Below are 23,493 nucleotides of genomic sequence, written 5' to 3' on the forward strand. Positions count from 1 at the left end.
CATTGAACAAAGGTGGTTTTCCAAAGAGCAGAATGGCATTTTTTGACCAATTCCCACTCATTCAGCTAACTCAGCAGATGGCTCTTTACAAGAAATGCAGCTTCACTCAAGGCTTTCAGTGGCTTCCAGCGCCCCAGCTTGTTTGGAGGCTGTCCTGCCCGGAGATGCAGGAGCTTTGTGTCCCCATGCTGAACCTTTAAGAGAAAGGATTTACTCACAAAGCAGCACCTGTGCATACACTTCAAGGTTAGATGAGTGTCACCATGTCTACCTGCTGTGGTCATCGTGGTGTTGGCCACAAACGTTAATCTTCACAAAGCTATTGGAGGAGCTGGGGCTTTGGAGAGGGGTTGTGGTGCTGGAAAGCACAGGGCAGCTCGTCCCCAGGTGGTTCTGCAGCCTGGTGTGGCCGTACTGATTGCGATGTTTCAGAAAGGGCAGATGTGACCCTTCCAAATTCATCCACCTCCTCCAGAGCTGGTCTTAGTGTCAGTCTGTCCGCCTGTCCGTCCATCCCTCCATCCCTTCCAGAGTCCCACCAGCATCTTCGGTGTGTCCTGGCCCACCTCTCTCCGTAAAGGCAGGGGCTGGTGCGCGGTGGGGGTGGCCTTGGTGGCTGCTCCTTCGGAGACAATGCCCGGCCTTGTTCCTCTCCCCGTTGCTCAACACCGCAGGGTGCCTCCCCACCGCCCCGCGCTGTTGGGAAACGCCGCCGAGATCCCCATTACCTTTTGACCTACTTGACGTCTCCCGTGCCCATTTGGCTAATTGCAGCTCACCTCCTGCGGCTGGAAGCGGGGCCGGGCGGGTGGCAGCCGCCTCCTGCGCCCTTCCCGGGGCCGCGGCTCAGGTCCCCATATGGGGGATCGCGGCTTCCTCCTGCTCCCCTTGCCTTAGGCTGTTCCTACGGCTCGGCGGAGCCTCCCATGACTAACAGGTTTTGAGATAATTGTTCCCCTCCCTAATCTCATCCGCAGAAGATTCATTACATTGTTTTCGAAATGCCACAAGCCATTTCCAGGGGCTCGAGGCCCGTGAGTGATGTGATTCATCCCGCGCTGCTCCCACAGGTACTTCATCTTCTCCAAAACAGCAGGTCCTTCTTCCAGCGCTGTTAGCTCCGCAGGAAACACCTCCCGGGTGAGCACCCAGCAGGGCACTTTGGTCTTCCCAGCGCTGCGACCCCCTTGGCCATCGCTCGTGGGCAGGTGGCCCTGGGTCCCATCCTGCTCCAAGGGGAAGGAGCATCTCAGGCTGGGGACAGTCCAGGAGCGAGGGCTTTTTGCTTGTTTTCTCACAGTTTGCAGCGTATTTTTTTTGCACCTGTAATCCTGTGCATCCCAGCTGGTGGCTTCAGCCTTAGTCCCAGGCTTTGACCCACACCTGTGGGGGTTTTCAGCTGGGTGGGCACAGCCCAGCTCCTGGTGGGCTGGATGGACCTTCCCGCTCCTGGAGCAGCTCCAAGCACGTGCCCTGCGGCCAGCAAGCCTCCTGCACGGGCTGCTCCCCAGGAAAGAGTTTCCGGCAGGTGCTTAGCACCCAGCCATGTACCCAGCCCGGATCTTTCTTGTTCTAAATCCCCTTTTCGGAAAATCCCAGGCTCTGACCTGTTGGTTCAGGTTGTGCAGGAGCTCCAGGCGTTTACAAAACACGTCCCCACTTCCAGCCGGATTCGTGGCTTCAGGAGAGGTTTCACCTTCTGGAAAGCCGTTCCCCGGTGTGACACCGAGCGTTTCTGCCTGGATGAAGATCGCGTGTCACCATCCCCACCCAGCCCTGGCAGCCTCCTCGCCACTGGGCTTCCTGCGCCATGGTGTCCCTGGGGCTGAGCTCCCCAGACACACTGCCAAGAGCTGGATTAGCACTGTGGGGACCTCTTGCCAGGGCTGGGAAGCTTTGGTGACACTCAGGTGCTGTCACAGGCAGGGGTACCTGGCCCTGCACCCCTTCCCAGCATGGTACCCATGCCAGTCCCCACCAGCAAAAGGGGGGGGAAGCTGGCTGGCATCTCCATTATCTTCATCCCTAGAGCAGCTCAGGGCCAAACACTTTTCTCCATCACCTCAGCCCAACATCACCGCCCGTCTCCCTTCCCTGTGGTTGCCGCAGGTCCTCAGCCTTGGTATTAGGGTGATGGAGCAAACGCGGCTTCCTCTTGGCCACGAGACCGGTCCAGGAGCATCCCCAGGTGACATCCTGCCTCCTCCGCCCCGAGGGACCAGGGCAGTAGGTCACAGCCGCGGTGACCTGGATCCTGCCCTCCGCCTCTCTGCTCCGTGCTGCCGGGAAGGGCAGGCGCGGAGCCGAGTGTGTCAGCAGCCTGGGCTTGCTCAAGAGGCAAAGGATGAGTCCTGCAGCGGAGACGGCAGGAGGAATTTGGGGGAGGCACCTGGCAGGTGGCCAGGTCTTGCAAGAAGTTCTCTTGATGTCTCTAGCCCAGGAACAAATGTGAGGTTATGATGTCTGCGGTGCCCGAGCACGAATTTAGGGAGGGGTGGAGGAGGCAGAGGACGTCTTGGAGCACAAGGGGACAGGCTCCTGCTGTAGTTCTTCGCACCCTAACGGTGAGGAGACAAACTGCTGCAGGAAATAGCAGATGCAGCACCAAATTCTGCTGGGCTCGATCCCGCTGTCCTCTGCTTGCCTCTGCTTTCTGGCGCGGGGCCAGCTCTTGGTGGGGTTCGGGGACGAGACCCGGAGAGATGGCAGAGTGCGGGAAGAGAGGAGCAGGTCCCAGCCAGGCAAACAAATGTCCAGGACCAAGGAGGTGGCTGTCACCTCCTGTGACAGCGATCACCCGGCCGCAGGACATCTCGCAGGGGACAGCAGCTGTGTATGTGTGTGGGGGGGGATTTGTCCATTCCCTGGGCAGCAGAGGTGAGGACAGCGAGCCGAAGGCCCCCAGGCGACTCCCCGGGGACCCACGGGACACGGGGTGCCGGGGCAGGCGCTGTGGGGACACGGCCTCGGCGCGGTGCCGTGCGCGTGGCCGCCGTGCCCCCTCGTGGCAGCAGGACACAGCTGGGACCGCGGGTGGCGGGGGGCAGCGGCACGCTGGTGGGTCGCCACGCGGATGGGGACAAGGCGAAGGGCTGGAGATGTCACCAGCAGCATCCTCTAGTGCACTCCTGGGGGTGCAGCACCCTGGGGCATCCCAAATGCAGTGCTGCTGGTGGCACCCAGGGCTACACATGCTCCGTGTCCCCGAGGAGACCCACGCAGCCCTGTGGGGACCCACAAAACTGCCTCTGCTCCTCCATCCTAACATCCCGCTACATCCTGGGGTGGGGGGGGGGAGGGTGGCATGCTTGCCTGATGGCTTTTTTGGCACCAGGCTCTTGTGCCGCGGCCAAGCCAAGCACTTCAGGCGCCTCTCAAGGGCAGCGCGTGCCGGGGGCCGGGCAGGGAATCTTGGAAACATCCCCAAGGCTGCAAAGCCAAAAAAACAGCTGGAAGATAAATGAAGAGGTTGGCAGAGGCCTTCAGTGAGGACACGGCCTCTGGGGGGTGGCATTGCCTCAGTTTACCCACCCCATGAGCCTGAGACATGTGGTATCCGAGGTGATGCTTATAATGTCATTTCTGTCCCCTGCTGCAGGGGCCCTCCCACCCCACTGCACATCGCCGCGTGCCGACCCCCTCGCAGCTGCCTTGGTGTCCCCGGGCACCGCTTGTCCTCCATCTGGGGACCAACCTGAGCACCACGCCACGTCCTGCAGCACCTCTTGGACACCTGCAGCTCTTGGCACCTGTGTGGCTTTGGGGCCATCACAGGCACATGGGCTGGTGACCGAGGCCACTGGCGAGTCCAACGTCCCCAGGGTCTGGTGGCGGGGGAAGACCCCGTGTGGCGGTGAAGGCGAGGAAGGAGCTGCCCTGCCCGGTGGAGTTTTTCTTCATTCTTTGAAAGCCACAGAGACCTGCTGTGCTGGATTTGGGGCCGGCGGCAGTGCTGGGGCAGCGGAGCTGCGGTGATGGATGACGTGACACCCTTCCCAAATGCCTTCGCCGTGGGTGGCGGCGCCCCAAGCACAGTGACCTCTGCTGCGGAAAGTGGTGAGATATCTCCTGCCACAGCAGGATGCTCAGAAATGGTACCCGCCGGCTCCTGGTTTGGGGTTTAATTCATGCCCAGGATGGCCAGGAGGTGGCATGGACACGGGGACAGGGAGCTGCTGTCCTTGTAAAGCCGGCCTGTCTCTGCCAAGTGCACGGAGATGGTGCCACAGCCAGGCTGGCAGGGACAAGTACACGTCCCATGCCCAGGGCCTGGTCCACCAAAAACACCCCAGGAGAGGGTTACAAGGGAGAGGTGTGTTTGGATCGGGGCGTTGCAGCGCTGCCCAGTCTGTTATTTACCACGCCGTGGCCTTGTGCTCCATCCTGCCCTTGAGCGTGCAGCCTTGAGCCTGGCCCGGTGCTGGCAGCAGTCCTCTTCCTGGCAGGGTCCCCTGGGTGTCCCAGTATGGGGGGATCACACTGCCCCCGGCCCGTGAGCTGTGGGGTCCCTGCCCTCCTGAGTGGGGGTCTGCAAGGGCTCCATCTCCACAGCCCGAGCCCACCCTGCTCAGCGCTGGGGTGCTGGCTGCCCCAGGGCTGCTGCAGGGAGCATCGCCCCAGCCCCGAGATCCTCCAGCACCCCAGTCCAGGAGCAGGGACAAGGGACAATGCCACCAGCACACGTCACAACACTTTATTGCCACAGCAGCCACTGGCCATCCCAGTTCCCAGAGGGGGTCCGGGCCGGGGCCGGGGCCGGGGCCCTCTCCCGTCGTACTGCTCGGACCCCTCCACGACTCACACTCTCCCCGTCCTCCATCCTGGCCCCCACGGAGCAGCCTCACAGCATCGCTCCCATCCTGTTCCAGAGCCGGACGCCGGACCAAGGGTGCTGAGCGTGCCAGTGTCCTTCCCGCGTCCTTCCCCGCGGGTGGCAGGGCCCCCCCGGGTTGCAGGGGCGGTCAGGTCACACCTCCATGCCCGGCGCCCGCCCCAGGCCCAGCGCCTGCACCAAGTCCTCGCTCAGCCCGCTCTTCAGCGTCCGTCGCACTGCGGGGAGAGGAGAGCGGCTGCTGGGGCCCCGTGTGCTGGGGAGGTGGCCCTGGGGTGGGGGACGAGGGATCCTGGTGACATGCTTGGGTCCCAGGGTAGGTCCTGTGCCCTGTGGCTGGGGCTGTGTGGGCTCCGGAGCAGTCAGTGGGGATGGAGGCAGGGCATGGGGACAGGGACAGGGTATGGGGTGGTGTGAGGACAGGGACACAGAGATGGGAGTGGGACACAAGGATGGGAAAAAGTACAGGGACAGGGCATGGGGACAGCAATGGGACAGAGCATAGGGCAGCGAGGGGACAGGGACGCAGAAACAGGACAGGATACAGAGGGGACAGACTAGATGGACCAAGAGATGAGACAAGGTACAGGGACAGAGGCAGAGCACGGGATGCAGACATAGGGACAGGGATGCGGAGATGGGACAAGGCATCTGGGCAAGGACACGGACATGGCAGAGTGCAAGGACAGAGCACGGGGCCAGGGACACTAAGATGGGATGGGGACACAGATGGGAAAGAGTATGGGGACAGAGCAAGGGGACAGAGATGGGACAGGGCATGGGGATGGAGATGCACAGATGGGAAAGAGCATCTGGGCTGGGACACGGGGTTGGGAGAGTATAGGGACAGAGCATGGGGACAGAGAGGGGACAGCACAGGGCGGCAGGGACAGAGAGGTGGGACAAGGCGCGGGGACAGTGACAAGAGGGACTCACGGGACTTCCTGTTGCCGCGGGACCTCCTGCGCTCCTTGTTGGCGCAGGGCCGGGGGTTGGCACTCTGCGTCACCGACTTCACCAGGCGGTCCATGATCTCGTCTGAGGCGTCATCAGGTGAGCTGGGGACGTCCTCCTGGGCCGGGGAGCCTGGGCTTGGGGTGACATGCCCTGTTCCTGCGTGGGGGTATGAGGATGCTGGCATCAGCCGGGTGTCCCCATGGGCTGCCCCACTCTGCTGTCCTGTCCCCAGCCCGCTCCTACCCCGGCTGGCCCGGCTGCGTCGGGCAGGGACGTCTGTGGGCAAACTCAGGACGCTCTTCATGCTCTCATGGCCCACCTCTGCCTGCTCCTGCTGCTCGGGGCTGGCCGACACCACAGCAGGCGGTGCGGTGGCCTCGGCGATGCCGGAGAACTTCTCGGTCTGCAGGTGGGCGAGAGGCGGCCGTTGGGGACATGGGGCAGCCCTTGGGGCGCTGGGGGGACGCGGCCAGCGGTGCAGCCCCGTACCTCGGTGATGAGCCGCCCCCGGGTCTTGTTGCGCTCCCGGTGGGCGGCGCGCTTCTTCTGCTGCTGCAGGACGCGCTCCCGGCAGGTGCGGTACTCCAGGGCGAACTCCCGCAGCAGTTTGCAGATGGGCATCACCTTCACGTCCCGCACGGCGCTGACTGGGTACCCCAGGTACAGCAGGAAGGAGTGAAACCTGCAGGGACGCCGGTCACCGCAGGTCCTTCCCACCACGGGTGGACCACGGGGCCGGGGGTCTGCTCGCGGAGAGCTGCCCACCTGTTGAGGACGCGCCTGTGGACCACCTTCAAGACGACGATGCGTTGGGTGCTGTCCTTGAGGAAGTCCGTCAGCTTGCTCTTCAGCACCGGCTTGGTCTCGTGCTTGGCGATCACCTTCAGGTTGTCCCAGGAGGCCTGGCAGCGCCGCTCCAGCTGCACCAGGCTGTTGGCCAGCTCGTCAAAGTCGACCTGGAGGAGGGAGATGTCAGCCCTCGGGGTGGTGTTGGTGGTGGGGTGGAGGTGTGGGCTCTGGGCCTGGCCTCACCTTGGCGGAGCGTGTGATGGAGGCGATCTCCGAGTAGAGGTCCGTGGTTTCTGGGAACTTCTCCACCACCATCTGGCAGAGGTGGTGGAGCAGGGACTGCCGGTGCACCGTGTCCTTCACTTCCGAGACCTTCTCCAGATAGCCCAGCTCAAAGCCTCTGCTCTGAAACCCCAACAGACTCAGCAGGGCCCCTCCACCCTCCCATCCTCCAGCAGACCACATGGACCACCACCAGCACCCACACCACCCAGCCTCAGGCACCTTCCCAAGCCTCACGTGGTCCCTCTCGGGTACCCACATGCCATGGTCAGTCTCATCATCCTTGCAGCACCCATGACTGGCTGCGTCGCCCCGCACCCCGTTCCTCACCTGGGAGCCATTCAAGAAGTTGCCCATGGCCAGCAGTGTGGCCAGGATGCACTTGAAGGTGTGATTTTTGGCCAGCTGCTCCATGCCCACTTTCAGATCAAACAGCGGCTCTGCTATCTCCTGGATGAGGATGGGGGCAGGTCAGACCCCTTGGGTGTCACCTCCCTTGGGGGCTTCAGCATTTGCCCTCAAACATGAGCACAACCACCCCACGCTTGCCTTAGGGACCTGCAGCCTGTCCCCAACCAGAAGGACACCTCCCGTACTCAGACATGGCCACGTCCCACCAGGAACACACGTGGCTCATCCCAGGGACCCCACTGGGGCTGGCAGTGGTGAGGAGGGATGGGGTAGGTGGCCCTGTACCTGCTCCAGGCTCTCATAGTCCAGCTTGAAGGCCCAGAGCTGGAGCCTGGCCGTGAGGTCGCTGATGGAGGACAGGGAGAGCAGGAACTGCTCCGCAGAGCCCAAGGGCACGTCGGGGTTGGCCAGCTGGGCCTCCTGGATCTTCTGCTTCTCCTCCTCAGTTGGGACCATGGTCAAGATTTTCTAAAGCAGGCAAGGGGATACGTCAGACTCCAGCCACATCGCCGCTCCCCATGCTGGTGGGAGATGTGACGTGCCACCTCAAGGCCATCTACATTGTGCCACACTGCCAGCATGGGCACGGAGACCTCCTGGTCAGGGGAAAGGACCCACACGAGGACCCTGTTGGGGCCCAGCTTCTCACCTCGATCCCTTCCTTATTGACCGCAAACTCATCGAAGTTGAGCACGGCCGTCTTGATGATGTGGACAGGTGGCAGCACCGTGAGGCCGATGTTGATGGCGTTGCTCCTCTTGGGGTCCAGCACCACCACCACCTTCTTCCCGTCGGTAGCTTTCTGCAGGGAGGACAGGGCGGAGGCTGGCAGCCAGGCAGAAGGCTCACCTTCATGAGAGCACCACGGACATGAGCCGGAGCTAAGCAAACGCATGCACCGACCATCCACCCTGCCCCAACCTCCCCGCTGAGCCTCGGGGCTGTGGGTGCCCGTCAGCACAGGGTCAGGGTGATGGTGCATGCCCAGGGGACCCACATGAACCAACAGCCACCCAGTGCTCCCCCAGCTGATGGTGCCAGCTTGCTGGTACCTTGGAAGCCGGCACCTCCTTCGCCCGGGACTCGAAGAGATGCTCCAGTTTGGCAGTGTTGACCTCAACGCTTTGCAGGGATGCCCACAGCGTTGCCTGCCCAAACCTGCCCGGCCCCACAGAGCCATCTAGCTGCTTCAGCTCCTTCCAGAAGAGCTTCACTGTCCTCTTCTTCTTGGCTTGGGAAGGGCCATCAGTGGCCGAAGGGCCTGGGAGCCCTGGAGGGGGTGGGCAGCCGGGGACCATAGGAGGTGGAGGGGGAGGTGGCGGGCAGCCAGGGACCATAGGAGGTGGAGGTGGAGGTGGTGGGCAGCCAGGGACCATAGGAGGTGGAGGGGGAGGTGGTGGACAGCCAGGGTCCATGGGAGGTGGAGGGGGAACCATGAGAACTCCAGCGCTCGCTGCCTGGATGCCGGGAGGAAGGAAGGAGCCATTGGCTATGGGCCCCGTGTCCAAGATGTCAAAGTCTTCCTCCTCCCCCAGGTCAGTGAAGTCCAGGTCCTTGATCTTCAGCTGCACGGGGCTGGCCTGAAGGTGCTCCCACGACAGCTCCGTGTCCTTCTTGATGGGCATCATCATGGTTTTCTCCAGCTTCTGTGTGTGGGTCTCAGCGTCGATGTTGGATGCGGCACGTGCCAGCTTGGCATGGGCGCTGGCCACCGGCCCGTCCGGAGCCCTGCCATGGAGCCAGGTGCTCTCCTGCTCCCGACCACCGCGTCCCTCAGCGCAGCTCTGCCTGCTGCCCGTCTCCTCCTCACCCTGGCAGGGGGAGGACGACAGCCCCTCGGGGAAGACCTTCTGCCTCCCCAGCTCCGAGGAGCCCTTAGCGTAGAGCATGTCCAGCATGAACTTGGTATCGGAGGAGATGGCGCTGCAGGAGTCGGTGGTGTCCTGCCGGCCTGCGTGGGACCCTGCAGGGAGATGGGGAGGGGGTGAGACAGCCCACCCAACAGGAGGGTGCTGCTGGGCTGCACGTCGAGTTTGGGGAACTTTCCCTGGTGGGAGCACGCTCAGACACTGGTATTTGGAGCGGGATGGCACCAGCACCTCCACGGCACCCAGCATCATGGGCCAGAGGGACCACTGCCACCCACTCCCGGATCCTGGTGGGCCCAGAGGGACATGCTCCGACCCCATTCCTGCACATACTCATGCTGGTTGGCTCCATCCCGGGCTCAGGGGTGCCGCTGTCCCCATCCCAAGCGACGAGATGCTCCGCAGCAACATCGCTGAGGATGTCGAGCCGTCCCTTGGCCATGGCGGAGATCTTCTCCTTTTGGGCAGCAGCCAGGTTCTCCAGGAAGCGAGCTCTGCGAGACAGGGGCAGCCATCAGCCGGGGGCACCAAGGGGCAGGGGAGGTGGGGACGGGCAAACCACACCACATGGCACCACACAGCAAGCACCGCGCGGGCCGGGTCCTGCACCAAAACCCCCGGCACCAGCCGCACCACAGCAGGGTCCATCCATGCCCCCAGCTGCCTCCAAGCCCTTCAGAGAGATGGGTAATGCCACTATGGCTTGGGGATGGGGGGACAGGGATGCCACAGCCCACCAGGAGCCGAAGGCAGGGGAAGCATGGCCATGTAATGGGTGAGGCTGGCAGGGACCTCTGGAGGTCACCTGGCCCAACCCCTGCTCCAGCAGGGCCACCCAGAGCAGGTTGCCCAGGACCATGCCCAGGTGGCTTCTGAGCATCTCCAAGGATGGAGACTCCACCACCACCTCTGCCACCATCACTCTTTGGTCCCAAGCTGGTGTTCACCATGACCCTCAAGCTGTGAGACCGAGCTCCCAGGAGGGCACCACGGTGGAGCTGGGACACACGAGGACCCTCCTCCTGCTCCTCGGCCCTCCAAGGCCAGATACCTCTGGCCTGAGTAAGCGCATGCCTGGAGACACACGCATGCCTCTACTTACTCAAACCTCCTCAGAATAGGCTTGTCCCCATGCAAGGAGGGGGCATCCTCCCGCCTGAGGGAAAACAGGGGTTAGCCCCTGCTAATGGGGGTCTCCTGCACCCACCCCCCAGCCCCAAGGCATGGCCCGGGGACCCCCATCAAGAACTCCCCTTGCCTGGGTGCTGCATGGTGTTGGCGACGTGGGGGCACCGTCCCCATCATCAGAGCCACCAGGAAGGTTCTTGTGGACGATGCCAGCTCCAGGGCTGCACCACCAAGGAGCACCATTAACGGGGTTTGGAGGGCACTGCCACCCCAAGTGGGACCCCGGTGGCATGGGGGTCCCAGCCATCCAGCCAGGACACAAGCAGAGGAGATGCAAGGGCTGGGAACAGCAAGCGGGGTGCACTGGGAGGCATCACACGCGTGCAAAGCCTGGGCACTTACCAGACAGGGGCAGGTTGGTGCAGCCTGCAAAAGGAAAGATAGAAAGAGTGGGCAGAGGAGAGAATCAGCACGGCCAGAGAAGAGGAGCAGGGGGGAAGAGATGGAGCTGGAGAAGAGGCGTGTGTGTCCCAGTGGGGCCAAATGATGCTGTGAAAGCCCTGGCTGGACCACCTCAGACTGTCCTCTCCTGGCTTGTGCATCTTGCCGGCCCTGATGCCTGCCTAGACCCCGCTGCATCCCCAGTGCTCCCTTGGGACAGGTGTACCCCAGCAGGGACACGGTGGTGAGACCCTCCTCGCCTTCAGCCCCAGGGCACCATCCCCGCCTGGCTGCTTACTTGTACACGCTCCTCTCCCCGGGGCCTGGGGGCTGCTCCTTCTCGGGCGAGGTGCACGGCAGAGACAGCCGCAGGCTGGACGTGCTGTTGTAGGTGCTCTTTGGGCATGGCCTGGAGAAAGAGGTGGCACTGATGGAGACCTGGGGGGGACCCCCCATGCTGCATCCCGGTATCCTCACATCCCATACTTACTCTGCTGGGATGCTTGGCTCAGGGCTATCCTCAACGGGGGGCTCCTTTGGGGTGCTGGGGCTCCCCAGCACAGGCTGGGGGTCGGGGCTGGGCTCGGCACAGCTGCCCTGAGCACGCCACCCGCGCCGGCCCTCATCTGTCTTCCTCCTCTCCTTGCGCCCACCCGGCGACGGCTCCTCCACCCCGTCCTCCAGCTTGAGAGCGCTCTGCAGAGGGGACGGGGACGCCCGGTGAGCCCCCTGGGCACTGCTCCCACCCCGCACACCCACCCTCCCCAGGGAGATGGACGTGGACATCGCCCCAGGGTGCCCCGCTCACTTCGTAGAGCACGAACTGCTGCTTGAGGTCGAGGTCGGTGCCCTTGCTGCTCAGGTACTGCTGCACCACCCTCTCCATGCCCTGCTGCTCCAGGCAGTCTGTCACGTCGTAGAAGGAGTCCTGGTCCGGGAGGGCAGCCAGCGTCTGGCCAGGAGCAGAGGGACAGGGCTGGGACGGGTGCGATGGGGACAGGGTGGCCCCACGGCACGGCACGGCCACCCCCGGTGCTGACCTTGTTGATGAGGGTCATCGCGAACACCAGCAGCTCCGTGTCGGCCCCGTTGCGCTGCTGCAGGATGGCCATCAGGTTGGACCACGGACACACGCCTGGGACAAGCGACGGGTGCAGGTGACACCAGGGCTGCAGCTGGGGCAGGTTTGGGACACAGCGCGCTGCATCCCCAGTATCTCCCCCCATCCCCATCCCTGCTGGGGGCTCTTGGTGGGCTCCCATGGGCCGTGGCCATCACACAGGGGGTTGGCGTGGGACAGACAACGTGGCCTCTGTGTCGAACCATCCCCAAGCAGGGATCTCGCTGGCAGCTGGGGCTGCACTCACCTCGCGCCTGGTCCACGGTGTTCACGGCATGGATGAGGAGCAGGGCGTTGGGCTCCGTGTACTCCACAAACACCAGCAGGAGCTTCAGCGCCATCTTCACCACCAGGCGGAACTGGGACGAGGGACAGCGGCCGTGGCAGGGCGCTGCCAGCACGGGGTGGCTGTGCCCATGCCCCAGGGCTGGTGGCTTCACCACCAACTCTGGGGACAGGTCACGGTGCTGTGGGGCCAGGGTCCTACAGCTGGGATCCTGATGTCCTATGGGCACTGAGAAGGGGCCTGGGGTGGGACCCCCCCTCTTATGTTCAACCTCTGTGCCCAGGAGCATGGTCACATTTGTCTGGGGACTCTGGGTGACTTCTGTGAGCAGCACCCAATGAGCCTGAGGGTAGGAAGGCACCAAGCCCATTCCGAAGGCGAGGTGTGGGGTGAACCCCCCAAGGGACAGCACATGGGGACAGCCACAGAGAGGGGTCACTGCTGCTTACCAGGCTTCCCGACAGCGTGTACAACCACTGGACGGTCTCGTTGTGGTTGATGACACCCTGCATCCCGTCCACGAAGAGCATGATCTGGCTCAGGGCTGCAAGGCAAGGTCACGGGATGGTGGCCACCCTGAGCAGAGCCTTCTCCACCCTGCAAGAGGGACACCCCCAGCCTTCCACCACCCCCTGGACCAAGTACCAACCACGGAGGATGTAGTTCTGGTAGTTCTGATCAGCCTCTGCCCCCACTTTGATCAGGCACGTCAGCCCTTCCAGGTTCACAAACTCGGGCACCAGGTCCTTGTCCTCCTGCGGGGAGAAGCCCAGGCGTTGTCCCAGCGCATGTGGTGGGGACAAAGCCAGCCCCTGGCTGGGGACATGGACCCGGGGCCACCTACCTGGAAGAGCTGCTTGAGGGAGAAGAGGGAACGCCGCAGCTCCGGCCCCTGCGAGTTGTACAGCTTCTCTGCAAGGAAAAGGGTTGGAACAGGCTGCCCGGGGCAGTGGTGGCGTCCCCATCCCTGACGTGTTTCAGAGACGCGTGGACGTGGCACTAAGGGACATGGTTTAGTGGTGGGACTTGGCAGGTCAAGTGGTTGGACTTAGTGATCCTGAAGGCCTTTTCCAACCTGGGTGTTTCTACGATTCTGTGAAACGGGAGATGTGAAGTGATGGCCTGGCCAGGAGCTCCGAAATGCTCCCAGTGCCAGCACCGGCTCTCTGGGGCACGTGGCCACACAAGGGTGGAACAGCAGCAGCTCCCCCACAGCTGCTTATTTCAGCGCTGCCACCTTCCTATTTTCTCTCTCTTTTTTTTTTTTTTAATTTTTCTGCATAGACATAAATATCCCCTCTGGTTTCCTGCGCAGAACCGAAACAGGAACACGGACAGGAGGCAGAGCCACTTTTAGCCATTCCTCCCCACCGTGTGGGAGCAGCAGCCCCAGGGCAGTGCTGACCCTGCGCGAGGTTTGGGGGCATCTCAGGAAGCATCTCACCCTGCTGGGATCACCCACCATGGGGCACCGGGCGCCGTTACACCCGCTCTGCCACCCCTCTTTGTCCCCGTCCCATGGCTGGCAGCCCTCAAAGGAGGCCCACAGCTCACCAAATCCATTTTTCTCTGTTTCACTGCTTTTCTATTTATTACTTCTTTAAAAATAGCTGCGTTTCTGGTTTCCTCTCGCTTGCCCGCTCTGAACTCCAAATTGTATTATCCCAGCGTCCCAAGTTCCCCGGGTCAGGTTCGGAGCTGTAACGAGCCCCAGGCCAGCTGCCCACGCTGCTTCCCAGCCAGGCCGACGAGCGCTCTGCCAAACCCCAGCTCCCGGCATCCTCCCAGCCGCGCTGCCGGGCCGATGGGGCCGGGGCACGGAGCAGCCCGGAGCCTGGGAACCGCGAGCGGGGAGCGCGACCCCGACCCCAGCCCCGGTCCCTGCCCTCCCCTCCCAGCACCGCTCCGCTCCGTGCTGGCTTTTCCCCCTGCTCCGGATGGAAAGACTCGAGCTGTCCGAGCGCTCTTGTCCCCGTGTAAGCCGTTTGTTTGCATTCTCCATGGCTATATTTAGGTCTTGCCTGGATGACCCAAAATACCCGCAGCGCGCGATGCGTTCCCAGCCTGAGAAGCAGAAGCCCCGACCTGCACGGGGGGGGAGGACCCTCGGCAGCCTCGTGGCACCACGAGGCCACCACCACGGCCACCACCACCCAGCCCGACTCACCGATGATGGCGTGGACGCGGACAGAGAGCTGGGTGCGCAGGATCAGCGTCGGCCGCCGGCCCTTCCTGGGGCGAGGGGGAAGGAGGGTGAGCGCCGGCGCTCGCTCACGCGGCGTCCCCGTGTCCCCAGTGCCCTGTGTGCCTCACCTGACCTCCTCGTAGAAACCCTCCAGGTCATCCTTCTGCTCCAGCAGGGACAGGTCGAGGTCCAGGTAGTGGCCGGATGGGGAGACCTGCAGCGTGCAGTCCTCCAGCTGGGGACGCAGACAGCCGGGATGAGACACGAGCCACCGGGATGAGACACGAGCCACCGTGCCCACCTCGTGTCCCCACCGGTGACAGTGATGTTCCTGCCGGCTGCACAAACCCACGTCCCCAAGCTGGTCCTGCAGGACCGCAGGCGACACCACCTCGTCCCCCCCGCAGCGCCATCCCTACGGGGACGTGTCCTCCCTCCTAGCATGCCGCAGGGAAAGCCCAGGGGACCAGCATCGGACCTGGGGGGGAAACACGAAGCCCACACCAGGAAAAAACACAGGGCAAGGGTGGCACCCGTGCCATCGACTGTCCCTGGGGCGGGGGACCCAGCCTGATGCTGCCAGCGTGTCCCGCAGCGGGGCGCAGTCGGGGCAGGGCTGGTTTCCTCCCTCACCCCCGCAGCAGCACACAAACACAGCAAGCCCTGCACGGGTTTCCCAGTGGCTGTGGGTGCCTGACCTGCCCCGTATGACTCAGCCCCGCACCCGGCCACGTGGCGGGGCGGGGAAGCATCAAACCCAACACTGCTCCTGCTCCTAACGCTGCTCCTACTCCTAACGCTGCTCCTGCTGCTAACGCATCCTCCGTGTCCTGGCATGCCTGCTGTGCCATCCCCCATCCCTCGCTACAGCAGGGATAAATCCCTGTTATTAATGGTCACGGCTCCACCGGCGTCCCCGCTGCTTCCCAAGGGCTGGGAGAGCTGGCGATGTGCTGGAGCGGGCTGGCAGAGCACCACCAGCTCTGGATCTGGCCCCAGCGTCACCCTGTGCTTGCTCTCCGTTGAGTCACAAGCCTGCGCAAACTTTTGCACGTCTGACTTTGCCGCCAGCGGAGCTTCAAAACCAGAAGTCAGGACAGCACCGTGCCACATGCGTTGGAATAACAGCCTGGCGTCTGACCAAGCCTCCAGAAAAGTGGCAATTTGGCAGGGCAGCTCTGTCGGGTTAGACGCAGTCGTTGCGTTGTTTGCATCCCACTCCACCTGGCCATGGCAACACAAGCAAACACCATCTGAGGGCTTGCCTGCAGGGGAAAGGCTTCGAATCCTGCTCCGAGGCTTCTCCTGGGCTTCTCTGCACCCTCCCAGGCACGGCGGGATGAACCAGCACCCGGGAGCAATCAAACACAGCAAAAAGCAGCTCCCAAAGGAAAAAAATTGCCTCTGCTCGGTTGCCAGAGCCCTGCAAGCCGCAGATAACATCCACAGCTCCTATCAGGGCCGGTGACATGTCCCAGCTGGCGGCCGCACGCTTCCCGTGTGAGCTTGGCCGTGCTCCCCACGAGGGGAGCTCAGAGCCCAAGGGATGCTCCCGCCCAGCAAATGCCATCCCCTGGGGATGGGGATGGGGACAGGGACAGGGACAGGCCACCCCATGCCGGGGATGCCCTGCCAAGCCTCCCAGCTTGGCATTTCCATGCTGGACCTCACGGCTGGGCTTGCTCCTGCACCCTCGGACAAGGTTTTAAAAGATCCAAGCCTTGCGGTCATGCTGCTGGGGACAGCACGGTGGGGCCACAGGGTGACAACAGCTCCCAGTGCAGGGTTGTGTCCCTGTTCTGAGCCCTGGTGTCACCAGCAAGCTTTGATCCGTCTGCCTCCGGCATGGGAAAGCGTTTTAAAACAGCGCAGGGCCGCAGTTAGCCCGGGGACGAAGCGGAGCAGGGGGGAGGAGGAGAGCATCCCACGCTCACACCTCCAGCACGCGGCTCCCATAGCGCTGCTGGCGTCCTCCAGGCAGCAGGCAGAGCAGTTTGGGGACCTGCTGGGACCACGAAACTGGTGCTGGTGCCAGTCTGTAGAGGGGACAAGGACCCTGCACAGCAGCACGGCTCTCAGCAGCCTGGAGAGGTCTCCTGCATGCATCGAAAGCTCAGTGCCACCCCAACAGCTCCAAATTGAAAGCTGAGGAAGGTGGAAACACATGGGATCTCCCTGACCGTGAGCTTCAAAGCTCAGCGAGGACACGCACAGCCAGCAAACGACCTCCTGTGGAAAGCTGGCTCTGCTGGAGCGGGACTGCCCTCTCCAAACCATGGGGCTGTGACGGAGGTGTCCCCACCGGTGAGCATGTCTGGAGGTCTCCGTAGCCAAGGGAGACAAACGGACGCATCTAAAACCATCCTTGCTGTACCAGCCTTTGCCAGAACGAGCTGAGTTTCTCTCTGCTGACCCACACCACTCGTCCAAGCAGGGGCGTCCCACACGGAGCTGCAGGCTGCTCCAAGCCATGTGCTGGAGAAGCATCCCCGAGGACAGCCCCACGCCACCCAGCTGGACCAGGACTTGTCCCAGCAGAGCCTTCACGAGTGAAAGGGACGTCCGCAGGGCCAGCAGGCATATCGTTAGCTCAGGGAAGCTCCCCAGGTTTGATGTAGCCGATGGGGGAGCATCCTTCATGCTTGGGACCCAGAGAACCCACCCTGGGTGCAGCAGCCTGGTGCCGCTCAGAGGTGCAACCTGTCCTGAGCTCCTACCCTGTGTGAGCAGCAGCTCCCCGAAAATCCGTATGCAAGCTGGAGCATCGCCCTTGGCCTCCCCTGGGCTGCAGGAGGACGCGGCATCCTCCTTATCTGCCAGCTGCAGAAACACTTCCCCCCATCTCTAACACTTTCTTCTTTTTGGCAACCACAATTTCCCAACTTCGTCGAGCTGCGTAACGCTCTGGGCGGCTCTAAGAGAGCATATTTAAAGAAACTCTTTGGTGGAAACATGCGACATGGGCATGGTCCTCGCCTCCTTGTGCTGGCCTCGGGACGGACCCAGAACCCAAACCAGCCCCAGCTGGGTAAGGAGAAACCCAAAGATGCTCTAAAACCCCTGCCAGAGGCTGGTGTTGGGGCAGAGCCAGCGCAACGCCCAGATTGCGAACTGGAGAGAGCCGTGCCACGGGGCGCCCCACGCAGCTCTTCTGGGAAGGGGAATTTGCTGAAACCGGCGCTGTTTGTTCCAGCTGAGGCTCAGACTCAAGGCGGTAGTTGAACACAAAGCTCAGGATGAATTTTACACAGCATGAAGCAGGACCTGGCAGCAGCTGTAGCAACGTCTGCAGCACCCGCAGCACACGGCATCCTTCAATCAGCACCGCTCTGCCCCCCACGCCTGGGGCTGCCACCTCTGTGCACTTCAAACTCAGGCAAATCCCTCGTGCCAGCAGACCCAGCACAGCTCGCTCTCCAAACACACGCTATAATGTCTGTAAACGTCTGCAGCTTCTCTTCTAAACTCTTCTCGCACCCGGAGGCGATGGCGGAGGAGGTGGACAGGGCCGTGGGCAGCTCTCCCCGCGCAGGAGCAGCCCCAGCACGCAGCCAAGGGCACGCACCATGCTTCGGGCACCTGGGTTCGCTCTGGGGCTGGTGGGGGTGTTTGTCACCAGGGCGCTCAGTTGCTGCCTCCTACCCTTTCCTGCCTGACGGATGGCAGCACATGGATGGGAGCGCTGCCCGTAAGGGCAGGAAAAACAAAATTAAAGCAGGAGGGCTCTGGAGGTCACTCAGCCCCAAGCTGGCCCAGACCTGCACACTTGCTCATGCACTGCCCTCTCCACCCAGGCCTGAGCTCCTGCTTCTCACCACTACCAGAGGCACCCGTGTGGCTCAATAATCCCCAAAATCCACCAAAATCCAGAGCTCCGGGCACTCGGACCACAACCTGTTGTGCTGACGCAGCAGTTTTTTGCTCTTCTGCAGGTTTCCTGGCGAGGAGTGGGATAGCGTGGCTCCGGACAGTTTGGTTTCATAACAGTTTGGAAAATCCCTGGACTGGGGGATGAGACAGCGCTGGTGTGGGGCACGGGTAAAGGGAGCACGGCGGCCTCTGGAGAGCGAGGGGACACCTTGCCAAGGCAGCTCCCAGGGGCAGCAGTGGCACAGAGTCGGCCTCGCTGCCACCCTCTGCAATCCGGTTCTGCAGCCCCAGCGCCGCTCTGGCTGTGCCCAGCAGGCTGGTTCGCAAAGGGATCTCTGTTACAGCGGTCACACGCTGTTGTAGAAAACATGGGTTTTGCAGAAAAACACTTGGAGGGGTTTAAAAAACACACCCGCACCCAGAGGGAGCATCACCCAGCGGAGCTGCAGAACTGCTGGAAGCGAAGACGAGATAGCATCAGCTCGAGGCAGAACAATACGGCTGGGGAAAACAAAGCGGGAAGGTATTTCAGGCACAAACACGCTTTCCGGAAAACATGAAAAAGTCATCAGCTGCGGGGAGAGGAAGCGCCGAGGGTGTCACAGGGCAGGACGGGCTGTTCGGTGGGGACACGCAGAGATGCCAGTGCGAGAAACCATCTGCCCCAGCAAAAGGCAGGGAGGGCAAATCCTGCATGGGATCCGGTGGGTCCCTGGGGCAGGTTGTCCCGAGGAGACTGCTCGGTTCTCCGAGGATGCGCAGGGGCCCGGCCCTGCTCCCTCCTGGTCTCCCCGGGAGTGTGCTGCTGAGCGGCATCCCCAGCTGAGCTTTTACAGCAGATTTATAGGGGGAAAAGAAAATAATAATAAAAAACCTGTCTACTCATTTACTAATTTTAGCGCAGTGAGTAATGGAGCAGAGAGCAGCACCTGGCACGGCGGGCACGTCCGAACGATGGGAGATATCGTGCCAGGATAAGGCTGCCCCGGGGTGCCAGCTCCTGATTCGGACCCAGCCCGTGGGATGGGAGAGCAGCCACGCTCTGCAGGGCAGGAGGCTGGCGGTGGAGGCACCGGCACGCGCGAGCCCCAACAAGCATCCCCGTGCCCGCGGTGGCACCCCGGGACCGCGATCCCGTTACAGGCAGCTCCTGCCCGGGGAGGAGGACGCATGCCTGAAATTTGAGTTCGCTCCATTCGTCATGTCTCGGGCTGTTTGTTCCCAAACAGACTCCGTTTAGTCACCGCCTAAAAATCCCATGACGGTGACAACATGAGATGCTGCTGCTCTGCTCCAAGAAAAATGAAAGTGGGGATGAAAGGAGCTTGTTTGGCTCAGGGAAAGGGCTCAGAGCAACCCCCATCCCATCGCCCCCTCCTGCCCCTGTCCCTGCCTCCCCTGCCTTTGCTCCTGCGGTGCCACAGGCTGCAGGAGGGAGATGCTCGGCCATCAGTGAGGTGCTGCCAGGTCCCATGCCCACGGGGCCGTGTTCGGAAAGCAGAAAACCAGCCTGTCTCCAGCCAGAGGTGACCGTAGAGGATGCGCTGAAAGCATCACGCTAACAGAAGACTCCTGGGTGGGAAGGTCCCCAGGGAGAGGAGGCTCCAGGTTCCCCGATCCCTCTCTCCTAGCCTGGATCATGTTGGGGACAGGACGCCAGCCCAGCCTCAGACCTCCAAGACCCACAGCAGGGCACAGCGCCGTGCTCCAGCCTCCTCCCGGCCTCCACACGGAGCCCGTGTCCTCCGCTGCCCACGACATGCCGGAGGAAGTCGCTCAGCACGTTTCATGGAGCGCACGCGTTTCCGCACAGCTTTCCAGCCCCGACGTACAAACAAAAGCAGTGGGACGGGGGCCGGTGGCCCTGCGGCTCCGTGCGCTGCAGCGAGGCCGCCCGGATCCTGCCCGCGGCGTTTGGCGGCCGGAGGCTCAGCTCCGCTCCGTTACAGCGTGGCACGGGAGCGCGCTCCCCAGCAGCGGTGCTGCCGCTACCCCGCGTCCCTGGCACACGAAGGCAGCTGCCGGGCCATGCCAGGGTGGCTGTCGGATGGGAAACCGCCTGAACAAGCGCAGCCACTTCCTCCGAGACGACTCACGAGGGGCCGGATGAGAAATGGCATCACCCACCGGTGGGGCTCGCCAATTCCGCCGTGACTCAGGCAGGAGCGAGGGCCACCGCTTCGGCGGGCCCCGGGGCTCTCTCCGAGCAGCCTGGGGACGTGCGGTGGCACCGCCTGCGCCCGGGTCACCCCAGGCAGCCGCCGCGTCCCCATGGCACCGCATGGACGCATGGCCACGGACGCACAGACACGGACACACAGTCACAGGAGCACTTGCCCCTTGCAGGGATGGAGCCGTGGCTTCGCCCGCTCTCTCCGCGCATTTTCCCGAGCCCCCCAGCCACAAACCACCGGCTCCTCCATCCCCTCCCGACCCCCCTCCGGACACCGAAACAACCGAGCACCGGGGAGCCCCCAGCCCCGCTGCCCCCCTACCCACGAAGCGCTGCCCGGGGATGCTCAGCAGGGTCCCGGCAGCCCCGCTCCGCACGGGACCCCCCCCCAGCTCTCCGCCGCCGCCCCCCCCTTTACCGGCAGCGGCGCTCCGAGCAGCCGGTGCAGCGCGGGCAGCTGCGCGCCCAGGGCCAGCGCCTCCGCCACGGCGTAAACCGGGGCTCGGCGCGGCTCCGGGAAGCTGCCGCAGCCGAAGGGGTCGGCATCCTCCAGGTACTGGACCCGGCACTGCACCGCCGCCTCCGCCATGGCGGCACCGCCGCTGCCGCCGCCCCGCGCCCGCAGCTCCGGTTGGGGGGGAGGCAGCGCCCCCGGCACCGCCCCGGGGCCGCCCCTGCTAACGGGGACCGCCCCGCGCTCGGGCGCCCTCCGCGGGTGCACGAGGGGATCGTAAGGGGTTTGTACCGGGTGCGCGGGGATGTGCGGGGTGTGCCGTCATGATCCGGGTGCACGGGGATGCTCTGGGTACCCTGGGGTGCTCCGGGTGTGCCAAGATGCTTGGGGTGTGCAGGGATGGTCAGGGTACCCCGGGATGCTTGGGGTGCCCCTGAGGGTGCTCAGGGTGCTCTGGGATGCTCTGGGAAACCCCAGATGCTCGGGGTGCCCCAAGGGATGCTCACGGTGGGCCCGGGATGCTCCGGGTCCACAGGGATGCTCTGGGTAACCTGGGATGCTCCGGGCACACCAAGATGCTTGGGGTGTGCAGGGATGCTTGGGGTGCCCCAGGGGATGTTCAGGGTGGTCTAGGATGCTCTGGGTGCACAGGGATGCTCTGGGTACTCTGGGATGCTCTGTGTGTGCCAAGACCCTTGGGGTGTGCAGGGGTGCTCTGGGATGCTCTGGGTACCCTAGAGGATGCTCGGAGTGCACAGAGATGCTCAGGGCTCCCCAGGATGCTCTGAGTGCTCTGGGACTCTCTGGGTGCACAGGGATGTTCTGGGTACCCTGGGATGCTCCAGGTGTTCCAAGATGCTTGGGGTGTGCAGGAATACTCAGGGTGCTCCGGGATGCTCAGGGTGCCCCAGGAGATGCTCATGGTGCTCGCGGATTCTCCAGGTGCACGGGGATGCTCCAGGTACCCCAGAGCATACTTGGAATGCACAGGGATGTTCGGGATACCCCAGAGGATGCTACAGGTGCTCCGGGATGCTCCAGGTGCACAGGGATGCTCTGGGTACCCTGGGGTGCTCTGGGTGTCCCAAGATGCTTGGGGTGTTCAGGGATGCTTGGGGTACCCCGGGATGCTCGGGGTGCCCCCAAGGATGCTCAGGGTGCTCTGGGATGCTCTGGAAACCTCAGATACTTGGGGTGTTCCAGGATGCTCTGGGTGTCCCAGGGTGCTCTGAGTGTTCTGGGATGCTCCAGGTGCCCCAGTGGATGCCAATGGGCAGCCTGCGCTGAGTGCACAGGGATGCTTAGGGTGCCCCAAGATGCTCGGGTTGTGCAGGGATGCTCAGGGTACTCCGTGATGCTCTGGGTGCTTTGGGATGTTTGGAGTGTGCAGCGGTGCTCAGGGTGCCCCAGGATGTTCGTGGAATATCCTCACCCAGGACAGAGACACGGGTGGGCGGCAGTGCTGCGCCCTCTGCTCTGGCAGCAGGAAGGAAGGTGACGGGCAATTTGGGGCAGCTTGCCGGAGCTGCAGGCTGTGACTGTGCAGGGGACAGGATGAGAGACATAGGGGAAGGTCTCGTGGCTCCTAGACCCGCCTCACCCCTGCCACCGGAGACGAGCCCGCAGCACAGGGCTGCTGCAGAGCGGTGCTGCCTTCCTGTTCACAGCCCGGCCGTGCAGCGATGGCCCTGGGCGAGAGCTGGGGTGGTGGGGCGAGGGCAGGGAGCGCGAGAGCGGGTCCAGCCACCAGCAGCAGAGCGGGCTCCCAGTACAAGAAGGACTGGACAGAGTCCAGCGGAGATGTCGGGGCATTGGCACAGGCCGGGTGACAAGAGCCAGCCCCTGGCAGGACGAGGCTGAGCAGCTGTCCCTGGAAGGAGGCTGCTGGCAGGAGGGTGGCAGCAGCAGGCTGCTTGCTGCAGCCTCCTGCAGCTGCTGCCGCTTGCGCTGGGCCAGACGGAGGAGGCACGGCTGGTGCACGAGGGGCTGGGGTGGGCAGGGACCTCCTGGTGTCACCCGGTGCCACCCTGCTCCAGCAGGGCCACCCAGCGCCGGTGCCCAGCACCAAGCCCAGGTGGGTTTGGAGACCTCTGATGACGGAGACCCCGCAGCCCCTCTGGGTGACCTGTGCCTGCGCTCAGCCATGGGCAGAAACACTTCCTGATGTACGGGGGGAACCTCCCGTGCTCCACTTGGTGCCCGCTGCCCCTCGCCCGCACGCAGCCACGGATGGAGACCCCCGGCTGCTGTGCCCCAGCTGAGGGGCCCAGCTCCCGGCCTCCCCTCCCTAATTGCAGGCCGGCTCCGGGCCCTCCAGCACCTTGCGCCCCTTCCCTGGGCTCCCTGGGATGCCCACGTCCACCCTGTCTCGGGTTGCCCGGTGCTGGGCCCAGCACCCAGCCGGGTGTGCGGAGGGGCAGGGGCACCGGCACCCCTCTGCCCGACGCACGCGGTGGCCGTGCTGGCTCCTGGTGGCCCTGGTGCCCCCAGGGACCCCCAGCTCGGTGCCCCCAGGCTGCTCCCCGAGCCCCGGAATCCATCGGGGGTGCCGCAGGAGGGGACCGGCTGGGGGCACTCGGGCAGAGCGGGGGCACCGAGGGGTGCGAGGGGGGAACCGGGGCGGGGGGGGGGGGCGGCACCGGGGCGGGGCTGGGCGGTCCCGAGGGCGGCGGGGGGGCCGGGCTCTGTCCCCCGCCGT

At 63.6% G+C, this 23,493-nt stretch overlaps 1 protein-coding gene across 1 annotated transcript; it reads right to left on the reverse strand.

Annotated features, from left to right (window-relative positions):
* Nucleotides 1-4,678: 4,678 nt before the first annotated feature.
* On the reverse strand, nt 4,679-20,999 carry FHOD1 (formin homology 2 domain containing 1). The gene is made up of 22 exons (XM_083851308.1): nt 20,760-20,999; nt 14,427-14,533; nt 14,281-14,345; nt 12,958-13,025; nt 12,763-12,868; nt 12,563-12,657; nt 12,075-12,186; nt 11,748-11,842; nt 11,516-11,659; nt 11,198-11,403; nt 11,006-11,116; nt 9,472-9,632; nt 8,323-9,233; nt 7,920-8,072; nt 7,556-7,738; nt 7,190-7,309; nt 6,821-6,982; nt 6,554-6,744; nt 6,278-6,470; nt 6,032-6,191; nt 5,768-5,944; nt 4,679-5,049 (listed from the first exon to the last, which is right to left on the reverse strand). The coding sequence occupies exons 1-22, from the start codon at nt 20,928-20,930 to the stop codon at nt 4,967-4,969; spliced, it is 3,774 nt and encodes a 1,257-aa protein (XP_083707434.1). The 5' UTR covers nt 20,931-20,999; the 3' UTR covers nt 4,679-4,966.
* Nucleotides 21,000-23,493: the final 2,494 nt, after the last annotated feature.

Source organism: Anser anser (genome assembly GCF_964211835.1).
Source record: "Anser anser genome assembly, chromosome: 11".
Taxonomy (NCBI): Eukaryota; Metazoa; Chordata; class Aves; order Anseriformes; family Anatidae; genus Anser; species Anser anser.